This window comes from Loxodonta africana, chromosome 14 (genome assembly GCF_030014295.1).
Source record: "Loxodonta africana isolate mLoxAfr1 chromosome 14, mLoxAfr1.hap2, whole genome shotgun sequence".
Taxonomy (NCBI): domain Eukaryota; kingdom Metazoa; phylum Chordata; class Mammalia; order Proboscidea; family Elephantidae; genus Loxodonta; species Loxodonta africana.
The window spans coordinates 9737692-9760492 of record NC_087355.1 but is presented as its reverse complement, the minus strand read 5'-3'; the positions used below and the strand labels follow the sequence as shown (position 1 = coordinate 9760492).

Sequence of the window (22801 nt, the reverse complement as noted above, 5' to 3'; positions counted from 1 at the left end):
CACAAAGCAGATGCTGGTTTGCATCTCCTTCTTCTCACTTCTGTAAGTAGGAAGAACATTTTTCACTAGTCTTCTTCTGATTCCCGAAAGAAACTAAATGCTTGCTTTTCAACATTAACTGCTGAATGAAATAAAAAAGGATGGCATTCAGACTTAGTACTAGATACTACTAAGGATTTACTACTGCTAAGATAGTGGTATTGTGGTTATATTTTTTAAAAAACTACTGCTATTAGCGGCCATCGCTAAAGAATATCTAGATTGTTTCCAGTTTTTTGGTATTATGAAAAAAGCTGGTATGGACGTTTCTGTACAGGTTTTTTGCTGAACATTAAGTCTTCATTTCTCTAGGATCAATACCAGGAGTACAACTGCTGGTCATATGGTAGTTGCATGCCAAACTGTTTTCCAGTGCGCCTGTATTATTTTACATTCCCACCAGCAACGCTGAGTGATCCAGTTTCTCCACATCTTCACCAGCATTTGGTGTTGTCGCTATTTCTTATTTTAGCCACTCTGACAGGCGTACAGTGCTATCTCACTGAGGTTTTAATTAACATCTTTTAAAGTGTTTACTGTTATTAGGTGCCATTGAGTCAGTTCCCACTTATAGTACCCTATGCACAACAGAATGAAACACTGCCCGGTCCGGAGTCGTCCTTAAAATCGTTGTTACGCTTAACCCCATTGCTGCAGCCACTGTGTCAATCCACCTCATTAAGGGTCTTCCTCTTTTCCGCTGACCCTGTACTCTGCCAAGCATGATGTCCTTCTCCAGAGACTGATCCCTCCTGACAACATGTCCAAAGTATGTAAGACGCGGTCTCGCCATCCTTGCCTCTAAGGAGCATTCTGGTTGTACTTCTTCCAAGATGGATTTGTTTGTTCTTTTGGCAGTCCATGGTATATTCAATATTCTTCGCCAACACCACAATTCAAAGGCATCAATTCTTCTTCGGTCTTCCCTATCCATTGTCCAGCTTTCACATGCATATGCCGCAACTGGAAATACCACGGGGTTGATGCGGACCTTAGTCTTCAAGGTGACATCTTTGTTCTTTAACACTTTAAAGAGGTCCTTTGTAGCTGATTTACCCAATGCAATGCGTCTTTTGATTTCTTGACTGCTGCTTCCATGGTTGCTGATTGTGGATCCAAGTAAAATGAAAATCCTTGACAACTTCAATCTTTTCTCCATTTATCATGTTGCTGCTCATTGGTCCAGTTGTGAGGATTTTTGTTTTCTTTATGTAGGCGCAATCCATACTGAAGGCTGTGGTCTTTGATCTTCAATAGTAAGTGCTTCAGGTCCTTTCCATTTTCAGCAAGCAAGGTTGTGTCATCTGCATAATGCAGGTTGTTAACGAGTCTTCCTCCAATCCTGATACCCCGTTCTTCTTCGTATAGTCCAGCTTCTCGTATTATTTGCTCAGCATACAGATTGAATAGGTATGGTGAAAGAATACAACCCTGATGCACACCTTTCCACACCAGTCAGTATCCCCTTGTTCTGTCCTCCATGGGTGACCCCGCTGGTCTCTGAATACCGGTGGCATACCTTCCAGCATCACAGCAACACGCAAGCCCCCACAGTAGGACAAACTGACAGACAAGTGGGGGAAGTGTTTACTAGCTATCTGTATATCCTCTTTGATAAAATGTCTATTCATGTCTGTACTTTGTTGACTAGCATACCCCTAAATTTCATGTCCCCTGGAGCCCATGAATGTGACTTAACCTGAAAATAGGGTCTTTGTAGATGTATTTGATTTAAGATGAGATTGTACTGGATTAGACCAAATCAAAACCCGTCGGAGTTGAGTCAATTCCGACTCACTGCGACCATATACTATATTAGGCTGGGCCCTAAACTCAATATGACTATTGAAGAATCTGGACACAGACATACAAGCACGCAGAGAGCACAGGGTCATGTGAAGATGGAGTTACGCTGCCACAAGCCAAGGAATTCCAAGGTTTGCCACCAATTGCTAGAAACTAGAAGAGGCAAGGAAGGGTTCTTCCTCAAGAGCCTTTAGAGGGAACTTGAGCTTGGCAACACTCTGATTTCAGACTTCTAGGCTCCAGAAACGTTAGTTTCCATTTTTTCTGATAATAGTCATCCTAAAGCGTGTGAAGTGGCATCTCATTACAGCTTTGATTTATATTTCCCTAATGATTTTGAGCTTTTTTAAAATGTGCTTGTTGGCCATCTGTATATCTTCTGTGGAGAAGTATCTATTTAAGTCCTTTGCCCATTTTTTAATTGTTTGTCTTTTTACTGTTGCATTGCAGGAGCTCTTTATATACTCTGGATATTAAACCCTTACAGATAGATGGTTCCTAAATATTTTTCTCCCATTTTGTAGGCTGTTTCTTCATTCTGTAGCCTGTCTCTTCTCTTTAGAGGATAATGTCCATTAAAGCACCAAAGCTTTTAATTTTGAAGAGGTCCAATTTTCTTTTGTTGATTTATGTTTTCAGTGTCATATCTAAGAATTCATTCTCCAAAAAAAAAAAAAAAAGAAAAGTCCCGAAGTTTTACCCCTATTTGTTCTTCTAAAAGTTCCATGGTTTTAGTTCTTACATTTAGAGGTCAACATACAATATGAGTTACTTTTTGTTTATGGAGTGAGGTATAGGTTCAGCTTCATTCTTTTGCATGGGGAGATCCAGCTGTCCCAGCACCATTTGCTGAAGACAGCATTTCCCCACTGAGTGGACTTGGCAACCTCGTCGAAAATTAATTGTCCATAGATATATGGGTTTATTTCTGGACTCTCAATTCTATCCCATTGATCTATATGTCTATCCTTATATTATTACCAGACTATTTGACTACTGTAGCTTTATAGCATGTTTTGATATTGGAAAATGTGAGTCCTCCTGCTTTGTTCCTCTTTTTCAAGATTGTTTTATTCGGGGCCCATGCAATTCTATATGAATTTAAGAATCAGTTTTCCCATTTCTGTAGAAAAGGCTCTTACAATTTTGATAGGGAGTGCACTGAATCTGAAGATCACTTCAGTTAGTACTGACATCTTAATTATTTAATATTACGACTTCCAGTTCATGGGCACAGGGTGTCTTTCCATTTACTTAAGCATAATCCGCTTACATTTAAAGTTGTTCCAAACAAGGAAAGACTTACTGCTGTCATTTTGCTCATTGTTTTCTGTGTGTCTTATTCCTTTTTTCCCCTAATGCTTCATTTCCTCTAAATACTGCTTACTTTTGTGTTGATATTTTATAATGAACCCTTTTGATTCTCTTCTCATTTCCTTTTGTGCATACTTATGGATTTTTGTGTTACCATGGCAATTACATTATACATCCTAAATATATAATAATCTACCATATTTTTACACAAATAACACACGCCTTCTACGTAAGTTTGCCACGCCCCTCCCCTTGCAAGTTATCTTCATAACTGCTGCTAAGGCAAGTTTTTTTTTTTTACGTTACTGTTGTTACGGATCACCCAGTTGGTTCTGATTCATAGCAGCCCTATGAACAACATAACACAACTCTGCCCAGTCCTGCGCCATCCTCACAGTCGTTGTTATGCTTCAGCCCACTGTTGCTTCCACTGTGTCAATCCATCTTGTTGAGGGTCTTCATCTTTTTTGCTGACCCTCTCCTTTACCGTGCAAGATGTCCTCCAGGAAGCAGTCCCTCCTGATAAAATGTCCAAAGTACGCGAGACAAAGTCTCATCATTCTTACTTTTAAGGAGCATTCTGGCTGTACTTCTTCCAAGACAGATTTGTTTGTTCTGACAGTTCATGGTGTATTCAATATTCTTCGCCAACGTCACAACTCAAAAGCATCGATTCTTCTTTGGTCTTCATTGTCCAGCTTTCACAAGCATATGATGTGACTGAAAATACCGCGGCTTGGGTCAGGCGCATCTTAGTCCTCAGAGTGACATCTTTGCTTTTCAACACTTTAAAGAGGTCTTTTGCAGCAAATCTGCCTGATGCAATACGTGGTTTAATTTCTTGACTGTCGCTTCCATGGGCATTGATTGTGAAACCAAGTAAAACGAAGTCCTCGACATCTTTTCTCCGTTTATCTTGATGTTGTTTATTGGTCCTTTTGTGAGGATTTCTGTTTTCTTTATGATGAGGTGTAATCCATGCCGAAGTCTTTGATCTTCATCAGTTAAGTGCTTCAAGTCTTCTTCACTTTCAGTAAGCAAGGCTGGATCATCTGCATATTGCAGGTTGTTAACAAGTTCTCCTCCAATCCTGACGCCTTGTTCTTCTTCATACAGCCCAGCTTCTCAGATTATTTGTTTAGCGTACAGACTGAACAAATGTTATCAATTTAAATGGCATAAAAATATGGTAGTGTAAATTGATAACAACTTAACTTCAATAACCTACAAAAACTGTTCCTATACCAGACCTCCACCATTGGAGATTTTAATTTCCTCATACAGCTTCAAATTACCGTATACCCACTGTAGACAAGTTGATTCTGGCTCACAGAGACCCTACTATTTCCAAGAAGCAGCTGGCAGATTTGAACTACTAACCTTTTGGTTAACAGCCAAGCTCTTAACCACTATGCCACCAGGGCTCCCAGGTTACTATATAATGTCTTTTTATTTCATTCTGAAGTATTACCTTTAATATTTCTGTAGGACAAGTCACACTGTAACAAACTCTCAGCTTTTTTTTTCATCTGGGAATGTCTTAATTTCGATCTCATTTTTGAAGGTCAGTTTTCTCTAGCACTTATGATTAACAGTTTTTTCTTTTAGGACTTTAAGTATTATGTCACCCCACTGCTTTCTGGCCCCAATAGTTTCTGAGAAGAAATCAGTACTCAGTCCTACTGAGGATCCCTTATATGTGATGGAAACCCTGCTGGCATAGTGGTTAAGTGCTACAGCTGCTAACCAAAAGGTCAGTAGTTCAAATCTACCAGGTGCTCCTTGGAAACTCTATGGGGCAACTGTACTCTGTCCTATAGGGTCACTATGAGTCAGAATCGACTCGATGGCAATGGGTTTTATATGTCATAGGAGCCCTGGGTGGTATGCTGGTTAAGGGCTCAGGCTGCTAACCAAAAGGTCAGCAAGTCGAATTCATCAGCCTCAGCGTCCTATAGGGTTGCCATGAATCAGAATTGACTCGACGGCTGTGGGTTTTCTACGTGATGATGTGCTTTTCTCTTGCTGCTTTCAAGATTCTCTACCTTAGGTTTGTGTGAGGTTGATTATAATGTGTTTTGGCGTAAAATTCTTTGGGCATATACTTAGATTTCACTGAGTTTCTTGGATGTGTAGATTCATGGTAACTCCGGAAATCAGATTTTCCCCTTTACCAGGGTTTGCAGTTGTGTGTGTGCGTGTGTGTGCCTATTTGTTTGTTTTTTTAAATTAACTGTTGTTGTCTGTTTGTTTAGTGTCTTACCCTAGCTATTTTTGCACAGACTGCCTTGCTGGATATGTGTGGACAGAGAGAGCTCTGTTTCTTAGCTTGTGTTCAGCCAAGTGTTTTGACAGAGGTTTCCTTGAATCCCAGAGGAAAACAAAAAACAAACCAAAAAATCCTCTACTTTGGAAACTGAGTCTGTGCCAGGACCCTCCTTTAACACTTAGTCAGGTCAGCACTGAGCCTAGGGATAAGCACAATGTAAAAGCATAAGGTCTTCTCAGGTAATTTCTGAGCATGTGTCTTGCCTTGGGCACACACGTGGCTTTCTCACTTCTAGTGTATTCACGGTGTGTTTGAAAAGCTTAATCTCTGAAAGAAACTCTCTCCCCAGCCTCTCCTTCCAGGTTTTTGCTTGTTTTTAACTTGCTGTGGTGAATATGTATACAACAAAAAAGTTTACATATATATATAAACCTGATTCCGACTCATAGTGACCCTACAGGACAGGGCGGAATTGCCCCATAGGGTTTCCAAGGAACGCCTGGTGGATTTGAACTGCCAACCTTTTGGTTAGCAGCCATAACTCTTAACCACTATGCCACCAGGAAACCCTGGTGGCTGAGATATATAAAACACATATAGCTTACCATTTTAATTGTACAACTCACTGACATTTATCATGTTGTGCTATCACTACTATCTATTTCCAAAATTCTTTCAGTTTTTAGGTGTCTATTGTATGCCTGGGAGCTCTGGTGGCCTAGGGTTAAGTGCTACGGAAACTAACCAAAAGGTCGGCAGTTTGAATCCACCATTCACTCCTTAGAAACCCTATGAGGCAGTTCTACTCTGTCTTAGAGGGTTTCTATGAGTTGGGATCAACTTGACTGTAACAGGTTTGGTTTGGTTTATTGTATGCTATAAGGGTACTCTTTAGACCCAGGCAGCTAGTTAGTCTTAGGTTTTTCATGCTGCCCTTGAGCTCTATATGAGCTCCATGACATGCCAAATCAAGACAAGCACCGTGCTTCAGTCCTTCAGGCAGCCTTTAGTCAGGTTAGAACAGATGCACACAGTAACTTACAAATAGTCTGCTCTGCTCTCTTCAGAGCTAAAGACCAGGTTTCCTCTCTGGGACTGTGGGCCCCCGCTATTGTTTTAGGACGGCCACACTGAGCCAGGGAGGGGGTGGAGTGTAGGTGAATAAAAACCCAAAGCTTTCCTACCATTTATATACTGCCTTTTACTTGATCCAGTGTTCACTTAGTTGTTGTAACCCTTTGGCTGGTTTCCACAGTTCTGACCATGCTGGTTCTGGTTTTTTTTTTTTTACTTTAGGTATTTTTGTGGGGCAGAGATAGGTGCACGCTCACTGTCATCTTGCTCCGAAGCCTAAATTAAATTCTGTGGTTCATCTTCTCATCCTTTTAACAGGGTATTTCAGAGAGCAAATTTTGACGAAGGTTAATTTATTAATTTTCTCATTTATGTATTGTGCTTTTGCTCATAAGTTTGTCTAACCCTAGATTCTGAAGATCTTTCTCCCACAGCTTTTTCCTAGAAGATTAATAGTTCTACGTTTTACATTTAAGTCCATAATCCATTTTGAGTTAATTACTGTATAAGAAGAAAGACTTAGGTTGTGGTTCCGTTTCTGCCTGTGGACATCTAACAGCTCCAGCACTGTTTGTTGAACAGGTGATTTTTCCTCCACTGAATAGTTTCTGCATCTTTATTAAAATCAGTTGGGCATATTTGTGCCGGTTTATTTCTGGTTCTCTAGTGTGTTCCATTTATGTAGTTCTTTCGAATTTCTTTCATCAGCAAATTGTAGTTTCTAGCATACATAGCCTGTACTTCCGTTATTTTTTTTTAAAGATTTACACCAAAGTATATCTTCTTTTTGAGATTATACATGATATTGTATTTTCCATTTTGGTGTCCATGTGTTTATTGCCAGTACACAGAAATATAATCAGACTTCTCTATGTTTATCTTATCTCTTGAAAACTACCTCATTTCTATGATTTTTGTAATTCCTTGGGATTTTCTACATAGCCATTTATTTCCTCTTATTGACTTACTACACTGGCTAGAATTTTGCTATGTTTAATAAGAGTGATGAGAGTAGACATCCTTGCTTTACTCCTGATTTAAGGGGGAAAACATCTAGTCTTTCACCACTAAGTATAATCTTAGCTATAAGTTTATTTTTTTAACCTGTGATTAAAAAAAAAAAAATTATATAAATTGCCAATTCAATAATTTTTACATGTATATTTAGTGACAATGATTACATTCATCTTGTTGTACAACCATTATCACCATCCTTTTCCAAATTATTCCACCACCATTAACAGAAACCCAGTGCCCCCTGAGCAGTGACTCTCCCTTTCTCCTTCTCCCCCATCCCTGGTAACCACTAGTAAGTTTTCACCTCTACACATTTGCCTGTTTCATACAAGTGGGATCATGGACTATTTGTCCTTTCATGACTGACTTATTTCATGCAGCATAATGCTTTCATATGGTAGTTCTTTGTTCAACTTTTTGGGGAACCACCAAACTGTTCTCTACACTGATTGTATCATTTTGCATTCCTCTTTTTTTTTTACCGGCAATAGAGGAAAGTTCCCATTTCTCCACATCTTTACCAACACCTCTTATTTTCTGGTGTTTTTTATTTGTTGTTGTTGTTTGTTTTTATATCATAGTCATTCTAATGGGGTGAGGTGTTATCTCACTGTGGTTTTGATTTTCGTCTCCTTTTTAATTAATGATTAATGGTTTAATGGGAAGGAGCCCTGGTGGCATATGGCTAAAGCATTCAGTTGCTAACCTAAAGGCCAGCAGTTCAAACGCACTATCCGTTCCACGGGAGAAAGTTGTGGCAGTCTGCTCCCATAAAGATTACAGTCTTTGAAAGCCTATGTGGCAGCTCTGTTCTGTTTTAGGGAGTCACTATGAGTCAGAATAGACTCAACAGCAATGAGTTAATGATTAATGAAGCTGAGCATCTTTTCATTGCTTCTTGGCCATTTATCCTCTGGCGAAATGTCTATTCAAGACCTTTCCCCATTTTTCCACTGGGTTGTTTGTCTTTTTGTTAAGTTGCAGGAGTTCTTTATATACTTTGGGTATTAAAATCCTATCAGTATTTGGTTCCCAGTTGTAGGCTTTCTATAGATGCTCCTTAATAAGTTGAAGAAGTCCTCAATTTCTATTTATCTGAGAGTTTTTAATCATGAATAATTAATTTTTGCCAAATGCTTTTTCTGCATCAAATGATATGACTATGTGGTTTTTTTTCCTTAGCCTGTTACAATGGTGAATTACACTGTTTAAATAACCAGCCTTTTACCCCTGGAATAAACCCCATTTGGTCATGATGTACATGTATCTTACATATATGTGCACATATATGATTTTACATATTGCTGAATTCTACTTGCTGATATTTTATTGAGGGTTTCTGTTTATATATTCGCAAGGGATATTGGTCTTTAGTTTTCTTCAATATTGTCTTTTTTGGGTATCAGGGTAACATTAGCTTCATAAAATGAATTTGACAGTGTTCCCTCCTTTCTATTTTCTGGAAGAGATGGTACAGAATTAGTGCTAATTCTCTGAATGTTTGGTAGTATTCTCCAATGAAAGCATCTTGGCACAGAGATTTCTGGGGAGTTTTAAAATTATGATTCAATTTCCTTAATACTATAGTTATTCAAATTATCTATTTCATATTGGGAGAGCTAGGTCAGTTTGGTGTTTTTTTGAGGAATTGGTCCATTTAATTTAAATGGACCATTTCATTGTCAAACTATTTATGTAGAATTGGTTAGAGTATTCTCTTCTTTTTATCTTTTTGATGTCTGCAAGGTCTTTAGTGATACATTCTGTTCTCGTCCTGGTATTGGTAAATGGACTTATCTCCTTGTCAGTCTTGGCTAGAGACCTGTCAATTTTATTGATTTTTTTTTTTTTAAACAGTTCTTTGTTTCAACGATTTTCTTCTATTTTTAATTTCATTGATTTTACTTTTATCTTTTGCCTTAGGTTCTCAAGGAGGAAGCTCTGATTACTGATTTGAGATTTTTTCTTTTTTCTAACGTACACATTTAATGCTACAAATTTTCCTTTCCACACGGCTTAAGCTTTAGTTGTGTCCCACGAAGCTTGATGCTGTATTTCATTTTCATTCAGTTCAATGTATTTTCTTCTTTTGAGACCTCCTCTTTGACACAAAAATTGTTTAGAAGTGTTTTCTTTAGTTTCCATGTATTTGGAGATTCTCTTGTTATCTGTTCCTGATTTCCAGTTTACTTCCAGTGTGTTCAGAGAACACATGCTGTTATGATTTCAATACTTTCAAATCTACTGAGGTTTTAGGCCCCACGATGTACAGTGTTTTTACACAAATAACGTACATCTTTATGTTCATTTGCTAACCGTACCCTCCCCCTACAAGGTATTTTCATAAGCATACTATGCTAATCGTTTTTACAACGACATGTAAAAAAACACGTGGCATAGCAGCACTTATGAAAATACCTCATGAGAGGAGGGAGCACATGGCAAACAAATTTAGAGGTATGTGTTATGCACACAAAAATACAGTAGTCCATCTTGGTAATGCTGTTGGTATTTGAAGAGAATGTGTATTCTACTATTTTTGGGTGTTCTATAAACACTGATTATATTCTGTTGGTTGATAATGTAGAATTGTTCAATATCCTTGCTGATTTTTGGTCTAGCTATTCTTTGAATTATTAAGAGGCAAGTGTTGAGACTCCAAATGGATTTGTCTATTTCTCCTTTCAGTTCTATTTTGTTTTTGCTACATATATTTTACAGCTCTGTTGTTTGATGCATACATATTTAGAACGTCTATGCCTTCTTAATGGACAACTCTTTTATTATTTTACAATGTCCCTCTCTGTTTCAGGTAAGCTTCTCTGCTCTGAAGCCTTTTTTATTTGGTATCGATACAGCCAAACTAACTTTCTTTTGACTATTTGCATGATAATTATATTTTTTCTATCATTTTATTCTCAATCTGCCTATATTGTTACATTTGAAGTTGGTTTCTTATAGACACTATATGGTTGGTCATGTTTTTTAATCCAGTCTTCTAAACTGTCTTTTGATTGGTATATTTAGATCATTTACATTTAATGTAATTATTGATATGTGAGAGCTTAAGTCTACCATTTTATTTTTTACATTTTTTTCCCGTTTATTATTTTCTTTTACGTGCTGTCTGGTTGGTTAATTGAAGATGTTTTAAAATGCCATATTGGCTCATCTGTAACATTTTAAAGTGTTATCTCTTTGAATATAGCCTTTTTAGTAGTTTCTCCAGGTATGGAGTTATATATAAATATCTCATCACAGTCTACTAGTGTTATCACTTTACCAAAACACATGAAGTGTAGAAACCTTGCCTCCCTTTATCCTCTCTGATTTACAATTATCTCGACTATTTCCTTAATTTGCATTGAAAACCACATCAGTGTTTTATGCTCAATTCTGATTATTTGTGGATTCTATATTTGCAAATTCACCTATCTGCTAAAATTTTTAAGTCCAGAATCAATGCTTGTGATGCTTTTGTGAACATGTACACAGCAGTGAAACATCTGAGTTGTCCAATGTACACGTTCCCAACTGAGGTTGAACAAGGTGATGTTCTGCCTTTTGTTTCAGCTGCCATACTAAAAACAAGCGTCCTTTTGGTGGTCTATTTAGTGCCACATTGTTTCATACTTTTGTGTTTTTTGTTGGTGAGTTTGCTGTTTAAAATGGCCCCCAAGTGTAGCTCTGAAGTCCTGTCTAGTGTTCCTAAGCACAAAAGGTTGTGATGTACCTTGCAGAGGAAATGTGTTAGGTTAAGTTTCATTTAGGCATGAGTTACAGCGTTGACGACTGTGAGTTCAGTGTAATGAATCAACAATATATATTAAATGTTGTTAATTGCTGTCGAGTTGATTCTGACTCATAGTGAACCCATATGTGCAGAATAAAACTGCTCCATAGAGTTTTCAAGGCTGTGACCTTTCTGAAACACATCACCAGGCTTCTCTTCCAAGGCACTCTGGGTGGGTTCAAACTGCCACCCTTTCAGCTAGTATAAGGTGTCTTTAAAGAGAAACACACATAAAATAAAATTATGTATTGTTTGATGAAAATGCGGCTAGAGGCTCACAGGAACCTAACTCTGTACTCCCCCCCCCGGGAACAATGGTTCAGTACTGACTAATTCAGCGTTATGGCAACTTTATATAACTACTGTGAATAGTGAGAATCAACAGTAATTTTTCCTTCAACAAACAATTTAGAAGAATTAGAAGTAGAATAATATCTGTTGTATTTAATCATATTTTTGATTCCATGTTCTTTCTTTCTCATGTTCCAGGGTTCTTTCTTTTATTGTTTCTTTTCTGTTAGATAACTTTCTTTAGTCATTCTTTTATGGTAGGCCAGCTATTGGACAAATTCTTAGTTTTCCTGCATCTGACAATGTCTTGATTTCCCTTTCATTTCTGAAAGATTTTTTTTTTGCTGGATATAGGATTCTGGGTTGACAGTTCTTTCAGCTCTTGAAAAACACTGAAACATTTCCTTCTGGCTTCCATGGTTTCTGATAAAAATCTGCTGTCATTCAAACTGTTTTTCCCTCATAGATAGTCTGTTGTTTCTTGTTGCTTTCAAGATCTTTTCCCTTGTCTTTAGCTTTCAGAGGTTTGACTATTGCATGTTGTGGTGTGGATTTCTTTGGGTTTATCTTTTCTGGGTTTGCTCAGCTTCTTTATTTATAGGTTTATATCTTTTGCCAAATTTGGGGCATTTTCAGCTGTTATTTGAGTGCTTTCTCCTCCCCTTCTGGAACTCTGATGTTCATTCCCCACCCCATCCCTAATCTATCTTCTCTCTGTATTTCAGACTGGGCAATTTCTGTTGTTCTATCATCCAGTTTTATCGTTCCTCTGTTGTCTCCATTCGGCTGTTAAGCCCATCCACTGAGTTTTTTTTACTTCAAGTTGTACTTTTTCATTCTATAATTTCCATCTGTTTCTTCTTTTTAACTTGTATTTATTTGCTGAGTCTATTTTTTTTTTTTCCCATTTGTTCCAAGTGTGTCCACAATTGCTCATTAAAACATTTTTATGATGGCTGCTTTAAAATCTGTCAGGTAACTCTTAACATCTCTATTATTTCACTGTTGGTATCTATTATCTTTTTTTCATTCAGTTTGAGATCTTCCTGGTTCTAGGTATAATGAATCATTTTCTACTGAAATCTGGGCATTTTGAGTACTATAAGACTTTATTATTTAAACCTCTGTTTTAGTAGGCTTCCTTTGATATCACTCCAACAAGGGAGGGAGGAGGGCACTATTTCATTACTACAAGGTGGGTGTAGAAGACCAGGTTCCCCACTTGGCCTCTGGTGACACCCAAGTTGGGGGCTCCTCATTATTGCCAGATTGGGGTGGGAGAACCTTGTTACAGACAGGAGATGGTGCAAGTCTGTGGTGTCTGGTTACCATACAGCAGACACTTTCTAAAAGCCTTCTGTTTTGTGAGATAGCCCCTTCCTATTCCTCTGGCTAGAGACGGCAGGCTTTTCTTCTGCTCATTGACCTGCAACACCCAGTCTCGGATGTATGAGGCAAAAAAGAAACCCAGGGCACTCACTGTCATGCCATTTCTCAGGTCCCAAGGTCACCAGCCAGTCTTTAAACTCTCCACCTGTTAGAGTCTTCTTATGTTTGTTTTATATGTAATGTCCTGGGCATAGTTAAATTTTAGCGGGATGAAAAGTGAAAACTGCATCTACTTCATCTTCCCTGAAGCAGAAGTCCCTTGGTTATCATTATTTTTATATCCAATCAGTTCCTAAGTCATGTTAAGAGACTCAGGCTTCATTTCACCCTTTTTGGATCACAGAACAAATCTCCATAGTCTTAAGACACCTTATCGCTAAATATTTTTCTTTCAGGTACTACCTAATGCAATATTACATTACATAATGCTGGTCTGTGAATACTTCAAAAATGAAACCATTTCAAATTATTTCTTAAAATTCTTGGTTTCTGAGAAAACATTAATTTATACTGCTAAGTAAAATGTTCTCTCATGAGTATGAAAAATTACTACTAGATCAAATCTTACATTTTACTGACCACAGATACAGACTTTTATAATACGTGCTGCCAAAACATTAATGGAATTGTCTGATACTTCATCCAAATGCTCAGCCAAAAGACGACAATGATTTTTTACTTACGAGTACACACCTACTGGTACTTGTTAAGAAAAATTAATGCAAAGGGGCTTTAGAAGGAGCCCTGGTGATGCCAGAACAATCTATGATTGTTTTAAAGTAGTTGATCCTTGTCATCTGAGTTCATAGTATGGTTCTTTGTTAAAATGTATACAATTTTGGTTTTGAGTCTCAAAAGCAACAAGAATATACATAGCTGATAATCAAAAGGTTATGTTTCAGATGTCCTGAAACCTCCTGGACAAACTGTTAGCACTTACGTTTCACATAGAAAGTTCAGCAAAGGGACAGAACACGTTTCTTTCTGGGTTTGCAGTGTAAAGTGAACTGTCACTCTTGTACATTATCAAGTTTTAATTATTGGCTACAACAGGTAAAACATGAGCTGGTGTCTGTACAAAATGCATTAAGAACAATTACAGAGAACCTCATCAAGCATAACCACCACCCGTTGCCACTGAGTCGACTCTGATTCATGGGGATCCCGTGTGTGTCAGGGTAGAACTATGTGCTCCACAGGGTACTCAACGGCTGATTTTTTGGAAGTAGATCACCAAGTCTTTCTGCCGAGGTGCCTCTGGGTGGGCTCAAAACTCCAACCTTTTGGTTAACACCCAAGTATATTAACTGTTCGTACTACCCAGGAACTTCACTGAGTATCAAAAAGTATTAACTGACCTAAGAATTACTCAGTGAAAATACCAATGTCGCTGAATTACTGTAGTCAACTCCTGAATTCAGGGAGTATTTAGAAAAGCTCCAAGTATCATTCTTAATAAAACATTACTGACTGCTTACTCTGAGGCACAGTGTTAGCTGCCTAGGACCCCATCCTCTGCCATCCAGACAACAATAGGAGTCTTCAGCTGTCTTCTAGAACCCCTTTCTGCAGCTGCTCTTATATTTTTACCCGGAAGGTGGGAACTACAACATTACTTTGGGCAAACTACTTATTTTCTCAGCCTCATTTTCTCTATTTATAAAACACAGTAATAAATTTACCTTAGAAATCTAAAGAGGATTAACTGTCTAATCATCTATGCATAATTATAGCCAACACATCCAAACACATAGCAAAAAAGAATACAGTATGTACAGAAAACTTCCAGTAGTTCAGGTTGATCAATAGAAACAATTGAGATAATGCAAATTTCATCTAGTAAAGGTGGCGGAATTTCCACACTTTGTATAATGTTATATAGCAATAACACTTTTCCTTTTAAACAGAAGTAGATAAAAATAGCTACAAATGTCCAGTGTCTTGAAATATTTCCAAATTTCATTAGTGTTATTGTTTTTCCCTTCCTACGCAACAAAAGGAGCCCTGGTGACATAATGGTTAAGACGTACGGCAGCTAACCAAAAGGTCAGCGGTTTGAATCCACCAGATGTTCCTTGGAAACCCTATGGGGCAGTTCTACCCTGTCCTATGGGGTTGTTATAAATCCGAATTGACTCGATGGCAACAGGTTTGTTTTGGATGCAACAAAAAACAATTTTAGGGAGAATACATACAAAGACATGTCAAAGCATTTAAAGAAGAGAAGGCTCAGAATATAATTCCAGAGTCTGATATAAGATAAATGTTACAAGGCATTTCAAAGGGAAGAAATTCAGGTATCTTTTCCTACTTGATAGTATTCAAAGACATAAGCTTATGGAAAAAATATCAATAAATAAATTTGAAGATATATAAAACATTTTTACTAGGTAAAAAGATGATAAACATTGAAAAGGCCTCTTACTTACCTCTTCTACATTGGAAGCAGTCTTAGCAGAAGTTTCCATGAAGATAAGTCCATGCTCTCGTGCAAAAGCTTCACCTTCTTCTTTTTTTACTTCTCTTCTAGATTCTAAATCACTAAACATGGGAAAGGAAGAGTCATTTTACTAACAAACACGACGCAAATAGACACATCTGTGAAAAGTGTACCATGGGATTCAAAGCTGTACTGGTCATTCTTTCAATTCACGTTTTAAAAAATTTTATTGTGGTGAAATAGATGTATAACATTTGCCATTTTAACCATTCAACCATTTTTACGTATACAATTCAGTGACATTAATGATGTTCACCGCGCTGTGCAACCATCACCATTACCTGTTTCCAAACTTTCAATTAATTTTTAAAATATAATAATTAACTGCATTATTCTGGATATTACGAGGGCTGAAGTGTTTAGAGCACATGACCTATTTTCAATGAATTAACCATCTGGCAGAAAACGGACTCTGAGTTCTAGTCCTAGAACACTAGAACTAAGAGCAACTTGAAGGGAGCTCCTAACCCAACATCCCCTTGTTGCCTTTGAGTACACTAGGTTCCCAGAGAAGTGATCCACTTTGTTCAAAATAGCAATTTGTAAATGAGAGAGCAGGACTAGGCTAGTCTCTTCATCCTTCAGCTAGAATGACTTAGTTTCTATGAATGCGATTAAAGCATAAATCACAGAAAGTGATTAAAAAACAAGCTCTCAGAACCTCAGGCTGGGGCTCTGAGCAGAACGCAGGGGGTACTGGGGCTGCAACCATCAGAGAAGGCACCACTGGGAGCCCATGGGAGGAGTGGGCTCAGTTACAGCTTGGCCGAGGTGGGGCAGTGGTGGAAAAGAGGGTAGCTCTAATAGCCAGGAGAGGCAGATATTATGTGTATGCTATGCAATATAGCAGGTTATTATCAGTCACTGTTTCTGTAAACTGGAACTTCTGTGAGTGATACTGGTGACTGTCTTATAACCTTCACCGTTGCTATACTCTAAAATATTTTACAGTTTATAAAATGTCATCTGAACATTAAGTGGTGGTACTAATGCTGATACACTTTTCCTACTAATCTGAAATGTTTGAAAGAAAGTATGATATAAAATACCATGAAGGTGGTTGGGGCCTGGGGACCATAATTTCGGAGGACACCTGGGTCAACTGGCATAATTAAGTTTATTAAGAAAATGTTCTGCACCCTACACTTTGATGACTGGTGTCTGGAGTCTAAAAAGCTTGCGAGCATCCGTCGAAGACGCATCAATTGGTCTATCCCACTTGGAGCAAAGGAGAATGAAGAACATCAAAGAAACAAGGAAAATATGAGCCCAGGAGACAAAAGGGCCATATAAACCAAAGACTCCATCAGCCTGAGGCCAGAAAAACTAGATGGTGGCCAGCTACCACCAATGATTGCCCCAATAGGGAACACGACATAAAGTCCTGGACACGGTGGGAGAAATGTGTGGAGCAGAACTCAAATTCACGTAAAAATATCAGACTAAATGGTCTGACAGAGACTGGAAGGATCCCCCAAACTATGGCCCCCTGACACTCTGTTAACCCAGAACTGAAACCACTCCTAAAGCCCACTCTTCAGACAAAGATTAGACAGGACTATAAAGTAAAAAATGATACATGTGAGGACTGTACTTCTTAGTTCAATCAGATGCATGAGACTAAATGGGTGGCTCCTGTCTGGAGACAGGAAGGGACAGGAACTGACTTAATGGACACAGGGATCCCCGGGGCGGATGGGGGAGTGCACTGTCACATTGTGGGGACTGCAACTAATGTCACGAAACAAAATGTGTATAAATTTTGTATGAGAAATTAACTTGAGCTATAAACTGCCACCTAAAACACAATAAATACATAAAAAAGAAGAATGAACTCAAATCCATTACCTAAGTTTACACTTTTTTAAACTAGAAAAAGAAGAGCAATCCAAACCTAAAATGCGGGGGTGGGGGGGTGGCAAAAACAAAATTTTTTTTTTTACACAGTGGACACAACCTAAATAGAGGATAGAAAAATAGCAAAAAAATCAACGAAACCAAAAGTTGGCTCTTCGAAAAAAAAAAAAAAATCAATAAAATTGACAAAACCTTTAACTACACTGAGTAAGGAAAAAAGCGAAAAGACTCAAGTTAAAATCAGAAATGAACTTGGGGACTTGACTAACAACCTCACAGACCAAAAAAAAAAAAAAAAAAAACCTATATTTCTGTGGCAGTGCTGCAAAATATTAATGGTAAGATGAAAATATGAAAAGCAGCATAACATCGGTAAACTTTAAGTTTGCAAAAATTATGGCATGAATTGGGCAAGGATAATTTATCTGTTATCTGAGGGCATCCCATGTACCAAATGCTTTCTTGGATCTGGAGATACATTACTCAATAAAACAGACAAAAATCTATGGCTTCATGGGGCTGACATTGTAGTAGGAATAAAAAGAAATGGGGATACTATTAACGGGGATGCAGTAATATGGTTCTGGAAATCAGCCTCCTTATCTGACAATTATTCTTAAGAAAAAGTTAGCTTTGAATTTTACATAATTTTCAAGAAAACACTTTAACAGTCTTTCATCCCATTTTATGCTTATTCCATATTTTATTTAAACAATCCCCTATTTTTGGACATTTTAAGTTATTTCCAGTTTTCCACTACCAGTATTTCTAGAGGTTTGCATTTGTAAATCTAATCACAGCAAAGAGGTTTTAAGTATATGGATGTTTAATAGATTATTCAAAAAACAGAGATTAGCCCTGGTAGCACAGTGGTTAGGTGCCTGGCTCCTAACAGAAAGGTTGGCAGTTCAAACCCACCAGCTACTCCGTGGGAGAAATATGTGGCAGTCTGCTTCATAAAGATTTAGACTTGGAAACCCTATGAGGCAGTTCTCTTCTGTCCTACAGGGCTGCTATGAGTAGGAATGACTCCATGGCAATGGCTTTGTTGGGTTCAGTAGTTTATTCATGATCAGCTCAGACTAGGCTTCACTCTACTTTGGTCATTTCGTCAGCTTTCCAGGCATGGAATCATATTGTTGTCTTGGAATTTTTATCCTTTCTGGATCCCATTTAAGTTGTTCCCATTACTTAAATAATCATTCTTTTCTAACCCATTTGCTATAGTTGAACTGTGTTCCCCCCAAAATACGTGGTGGAACCCTAACCCCATACCTGTGGATGTAATCCTGTTTGGAAATAGGGTTTTCTTTATGTTAATGAGCAGTGTCAGTATAGGGTGTGTCCTAAATCTAATCACTTCTGAGTTAGAAAATGAGTAGATTCAAGGCAGACTGGACTGCACAAACGGGGGAACACAGACCTCTTGTGAGGATCTTCTACAAACCAAGGAAACAAGGAAAGCTTGGGACGACCTACAAGGAAGGAATCAACACAGCTGAGACCCTGATTTGGACTTTCAGCCTCCGGAATTGTGAGTTTAATTTGCTCTTATCTTTCTAATTTCTTAAGACAGAAGCTTAGGTTACTGACTTGAAACTTCTACCTAATATAAAAGTCTAAAGCTATAATCCCCCTCTAAGCACTGCCTCAGCTGCATTCCACAAATTTTGAAGGATTTGTAAGACACACAAATTAACTGGTAGAAAAGATACTAAATATCTTCTGTCCGCGGAAATGCAAACTGCCCAGTGGAATACAACCATCGCCCTGTACACACGCATCAGTTTTACATCAGTTTGTAAATTCATGTCAACATTCCTCACATGATTGTAAGTGTGTGGTACTCTATGAGTTCTCTTTTGAACCAGCTGTAATATCTTAATGGCCCTCTCATTAATTAATGAGATAAATAAAACCTATATGCTGAAGACTACTGTGATGACTACTGAGTAATATTATAAGTGTTTCAGGACTTTAAGTAGAAATACACCTGATTATCCTATGTACTGTATTAACTCATACAAATGAACATTAAGCCATGAAAAAGGGAGAACATTTTTCTGAGTTCTGCACAGACACTTATTTCTAATGCAAATATTTAAAATAATTTTGATAATATTTAAGTCACCCTTCCTCCAACTACATCAGTGAGTTTTATTGAAATTACTAATCGAATGAAACTCATATTATTTCTTAAAGTACAGTTCCAAAAAACAAGTTACAATTTTTCTAACAATGATTATCATCTGTATTTTCAAAACCAAAGAAATGCCTTAGAATTTTCAAAATTTTATAATTTAAGAAACCAGTAATTTACATTTAGACAAATGCATAAGGCAAGTAGTTACACAACCAGCAATTCACCACAAACACTAAATCAGTCTTTTTACCTTTTATTTCCAATAAGCATAATGACCATGTTGGAATTGGAATGCTGGCGGGCATCTTCTAACCAGGTTGTCAAGTGGTTGAATGTATCTCTCCTAAACATAAACAATAACTTGATTACTATTCTAAAAGTATTTCCCCTGAGGGGTATATGCCAATGGTATATATTCCATTAAAGGTAACTGTACTCTTAGCCGTATCTACTTATGTAATGAGAACCAGCTTTTAAGTACGGTATCTGGGCCTAGAGTTCACTGATTACACTTCATTTTAGAAATTAAATGTAACTTCACTCTAGAAAATTCCAAAGGACAAACTGATAAAATTGAAGCTGTTTATTCATTTAAGAATTTAGCTGCAGATTCCTATAGTAAATTTAGATTTAAAAAAACACAAGTTTTCAAGGCAAATAGCCAGAGCTTAAAAGGCAAAGCTATATACTCAGTACTGGTAATCATATTTACTCAGGAAAATTCTGTATATTAACCACTGCAGTGAAATTTCCAGGTTCTCACCTTGTAATATCATATACTAGTAAAGCACCTGCTGCACCTCTGTAATACGACCTTGTGATGGAGCGAAAGGACTCTTGCCCCGCCTGTTAGGAAAGATAAGGTTGAGAGTCTTCCTTTAGTAAACTGGCCTCTACATTTTCCATATAATTCATATGAAGAAACTGGGCAGGCAGGGAAGGAGTACATAAAGGAAAAGAAGGCAACTTCACCAGCTTTATGAAAAAGTTACATAACACCATTATTGCTCACATCAACCAGACACACATGCAGACACCCCCTTCTTACCCCCCCAGGAACAAGACCTCTAAACCCTTTTTGGCAATCCCTGACAACCCAATTTACTGAATGGCTTCACAATACATGAATCATTATTGGAGCACAGAATGGACTCCTAGCAACTAAGCTCTGAAGACAAATTTGAAAGGAAGCAAATAACCCAGAGCTTCACATTTGAATTCAATAACCCACTCCCTGGGGCAGCTGTTGACACTAGAATAAATAAAGCCCATTGTAAATAAATGATGAATGACATCTTTACGCCCACCATCTGCTGGTGTAAAGGTTGTTGGAAGGCCAAGGATGCAGATTTTATCAGTTATATCATAAACTGCAGGAGCTTTCAACAGTCATCAGATGGAATTCTTTGAGCAATCATTTTATTATCTAGAACAGAAAATGGTTCTGAATTTAATTTATATAAATTTCCCTCTGCACTTAATTTTCTCTGTATTTGATGTATAATACTTGTCAAAAGGCAACAGGATGGAAAAGTCATCTTTACGTTCACTTGTGAAAGAGGCACCAGAGATGATGCAAAAATAGTTGATTTCTATCTTTTACTGGTGGCACTAACATTCTGTTTTTTAAAGAAAGGTTGATGAGGGACATGCCTATTGCCTTTGAATTTAAACAAAGAGGTCCTATCAAGTGTACTTTTTTTTTTTTCCATTTTTAATCACTTCTACATTTGGGGAAAAAAGCATGCCAATCAAGTAAAAAATAAAACCATGTTTAAGCACTTTTTTTTTTGGTATTCAAATTTTACACACTTCTTGAAAATGATTCATGTTTACATGTTTCGAATGCTGATCTTCCAGCGTAAATACGAAGCCCTGTCCACCCTCAGAATGCACACACAGGCAACTCAAGCTCTGCCCTATACTAACACTCAACATTGTGTAATTCCTTGTTTTTACAGGTCCTTCCACTATACTTCCCACCCCCAGCACTGGGCCTGCCACACAGCAGGCACAGAGAAGAAACCTGATGAGTGAACAGGTGAATTTAAATATCTAACTCATAGGCGCAAAATGGTGACCACTCCATCCCGTATAAAGGAGTGTGCCATCAGTAAATTCTAATATGCTAAGACTCAGTGAAAAAACTCCTACATAAAAACTAACCATTAGACCTTCTCATGATAATGCAAGAGCAATTCTGGCACTTAAAATAATGTCTGATGCTAAAATGAGATTGAGAAAGTCATCACATAGAAGGGCTGTAAAAAAAAGCCAACTCATTCTACATACTTTGAGGTTAAAAAACTTCATAATTGGAAGCATAAAATTAATTTGAAAAATATTTTCATATATATTCATTGAGGCGTATCTTTCAAAAGTTGACCTTTCAAATCCAAGTTCAAGATGCAAGCATTATGGAAGTTTTAATAAATTGCTTAGCATGGTAAAACTAAGAACTTGACTTATGTTGAGACAGTCACTTCACTCTGAATCATATATACAAAGAAAGGATTCTGTGGTAAATAATACCAAAAAAAAAAAAAAAACAGAGAAATAATTTATTCAAAATGAAAACCAAGTTTAGAGCTCTTGAATCTTCCACGCCCTAAACACTGAGCAAAGATAAAACTCCTTTAAGACAATCTCACTGGGACATTCTGTTGAATGAATTAAAATGAATACTCTGCTAGAAAAATACAACTACAGAATTTAAAACGTCAGTGTTTATAGTCCAGACACAATTAAGTAAAACAGCAAAAGGAAAAATAAACTTAGGAAAAGAAGAAGAGTATACATTTATATACTATTCCCATTCCTTTCAACTTGTTTTGCAAACAACAAACGTGTCCTAATATGGAAATGACTTGGTACTGAATCCACTAAATCTGGATTTTGCTCCTTATTATAAAATTAAACAAAAACCACGTGTTCCAACTGAAGACTATGAACATATCTACGCACTGTAAAACCATGATTTTGCAAATAAACAAAGAACAGTATTCAGAATATTTTCCAAGTTCTTGAAACTTGTATGAAAAACAGCACACACTCTGGGCTCAGTCTCTTTGGTAATGGCACTGGTAGCCTTGAAATAAATCTTGCCCAATACAGTGTTTTATTATGGCGTCTGTAAAAATAAATGGCTAAACAGTACAAAGCTAGCTCAACCGTTGACTGTTTGATCATACTGAAACAAAATAATCTGGATTTTTAAAAGTACTTCAGCATAAGCCTATCTAAACTCTGGTTAACCTATACTGGTTTAAGTGAAAAAGAACGTCAACCTAGGAAATACAGATGCTATGT

General features: G+C 37.4%; 1 protein-coding gene across 4 annotated transcripts in view; it reads right to left on the bottom strand.

Annotated features, from left to right (window-relative positions):
- Positions 1-22801, bottom strand: part of RAB2A (RAB2A, member RAS oncogene family) — a 124551-nt gene that overhangs the window by 23885 nt on the left and 77865 nt on the right. For all 4 annotated transcript variants that reach the window (XM_064267722.1, XM_023545701.2, XM_064267723.1 and 1 more), the window contains exons 4-6: positions 20256-20338; positions 19743-19835; positions 15422-15533 (exon numbers count right to left, since the gene is read on the bottom strand). In XM_064267722.1, the coding sequence (XP_064123792.1) occupies positions 15422-15533; positions 19743-19835; positions 20256-20338 (288 nt within the window). The remainder of the gene's footprint in view (positions 1-15421; positions 15534-19742; positions 19836-20255; positions 20339-22801) is intronic.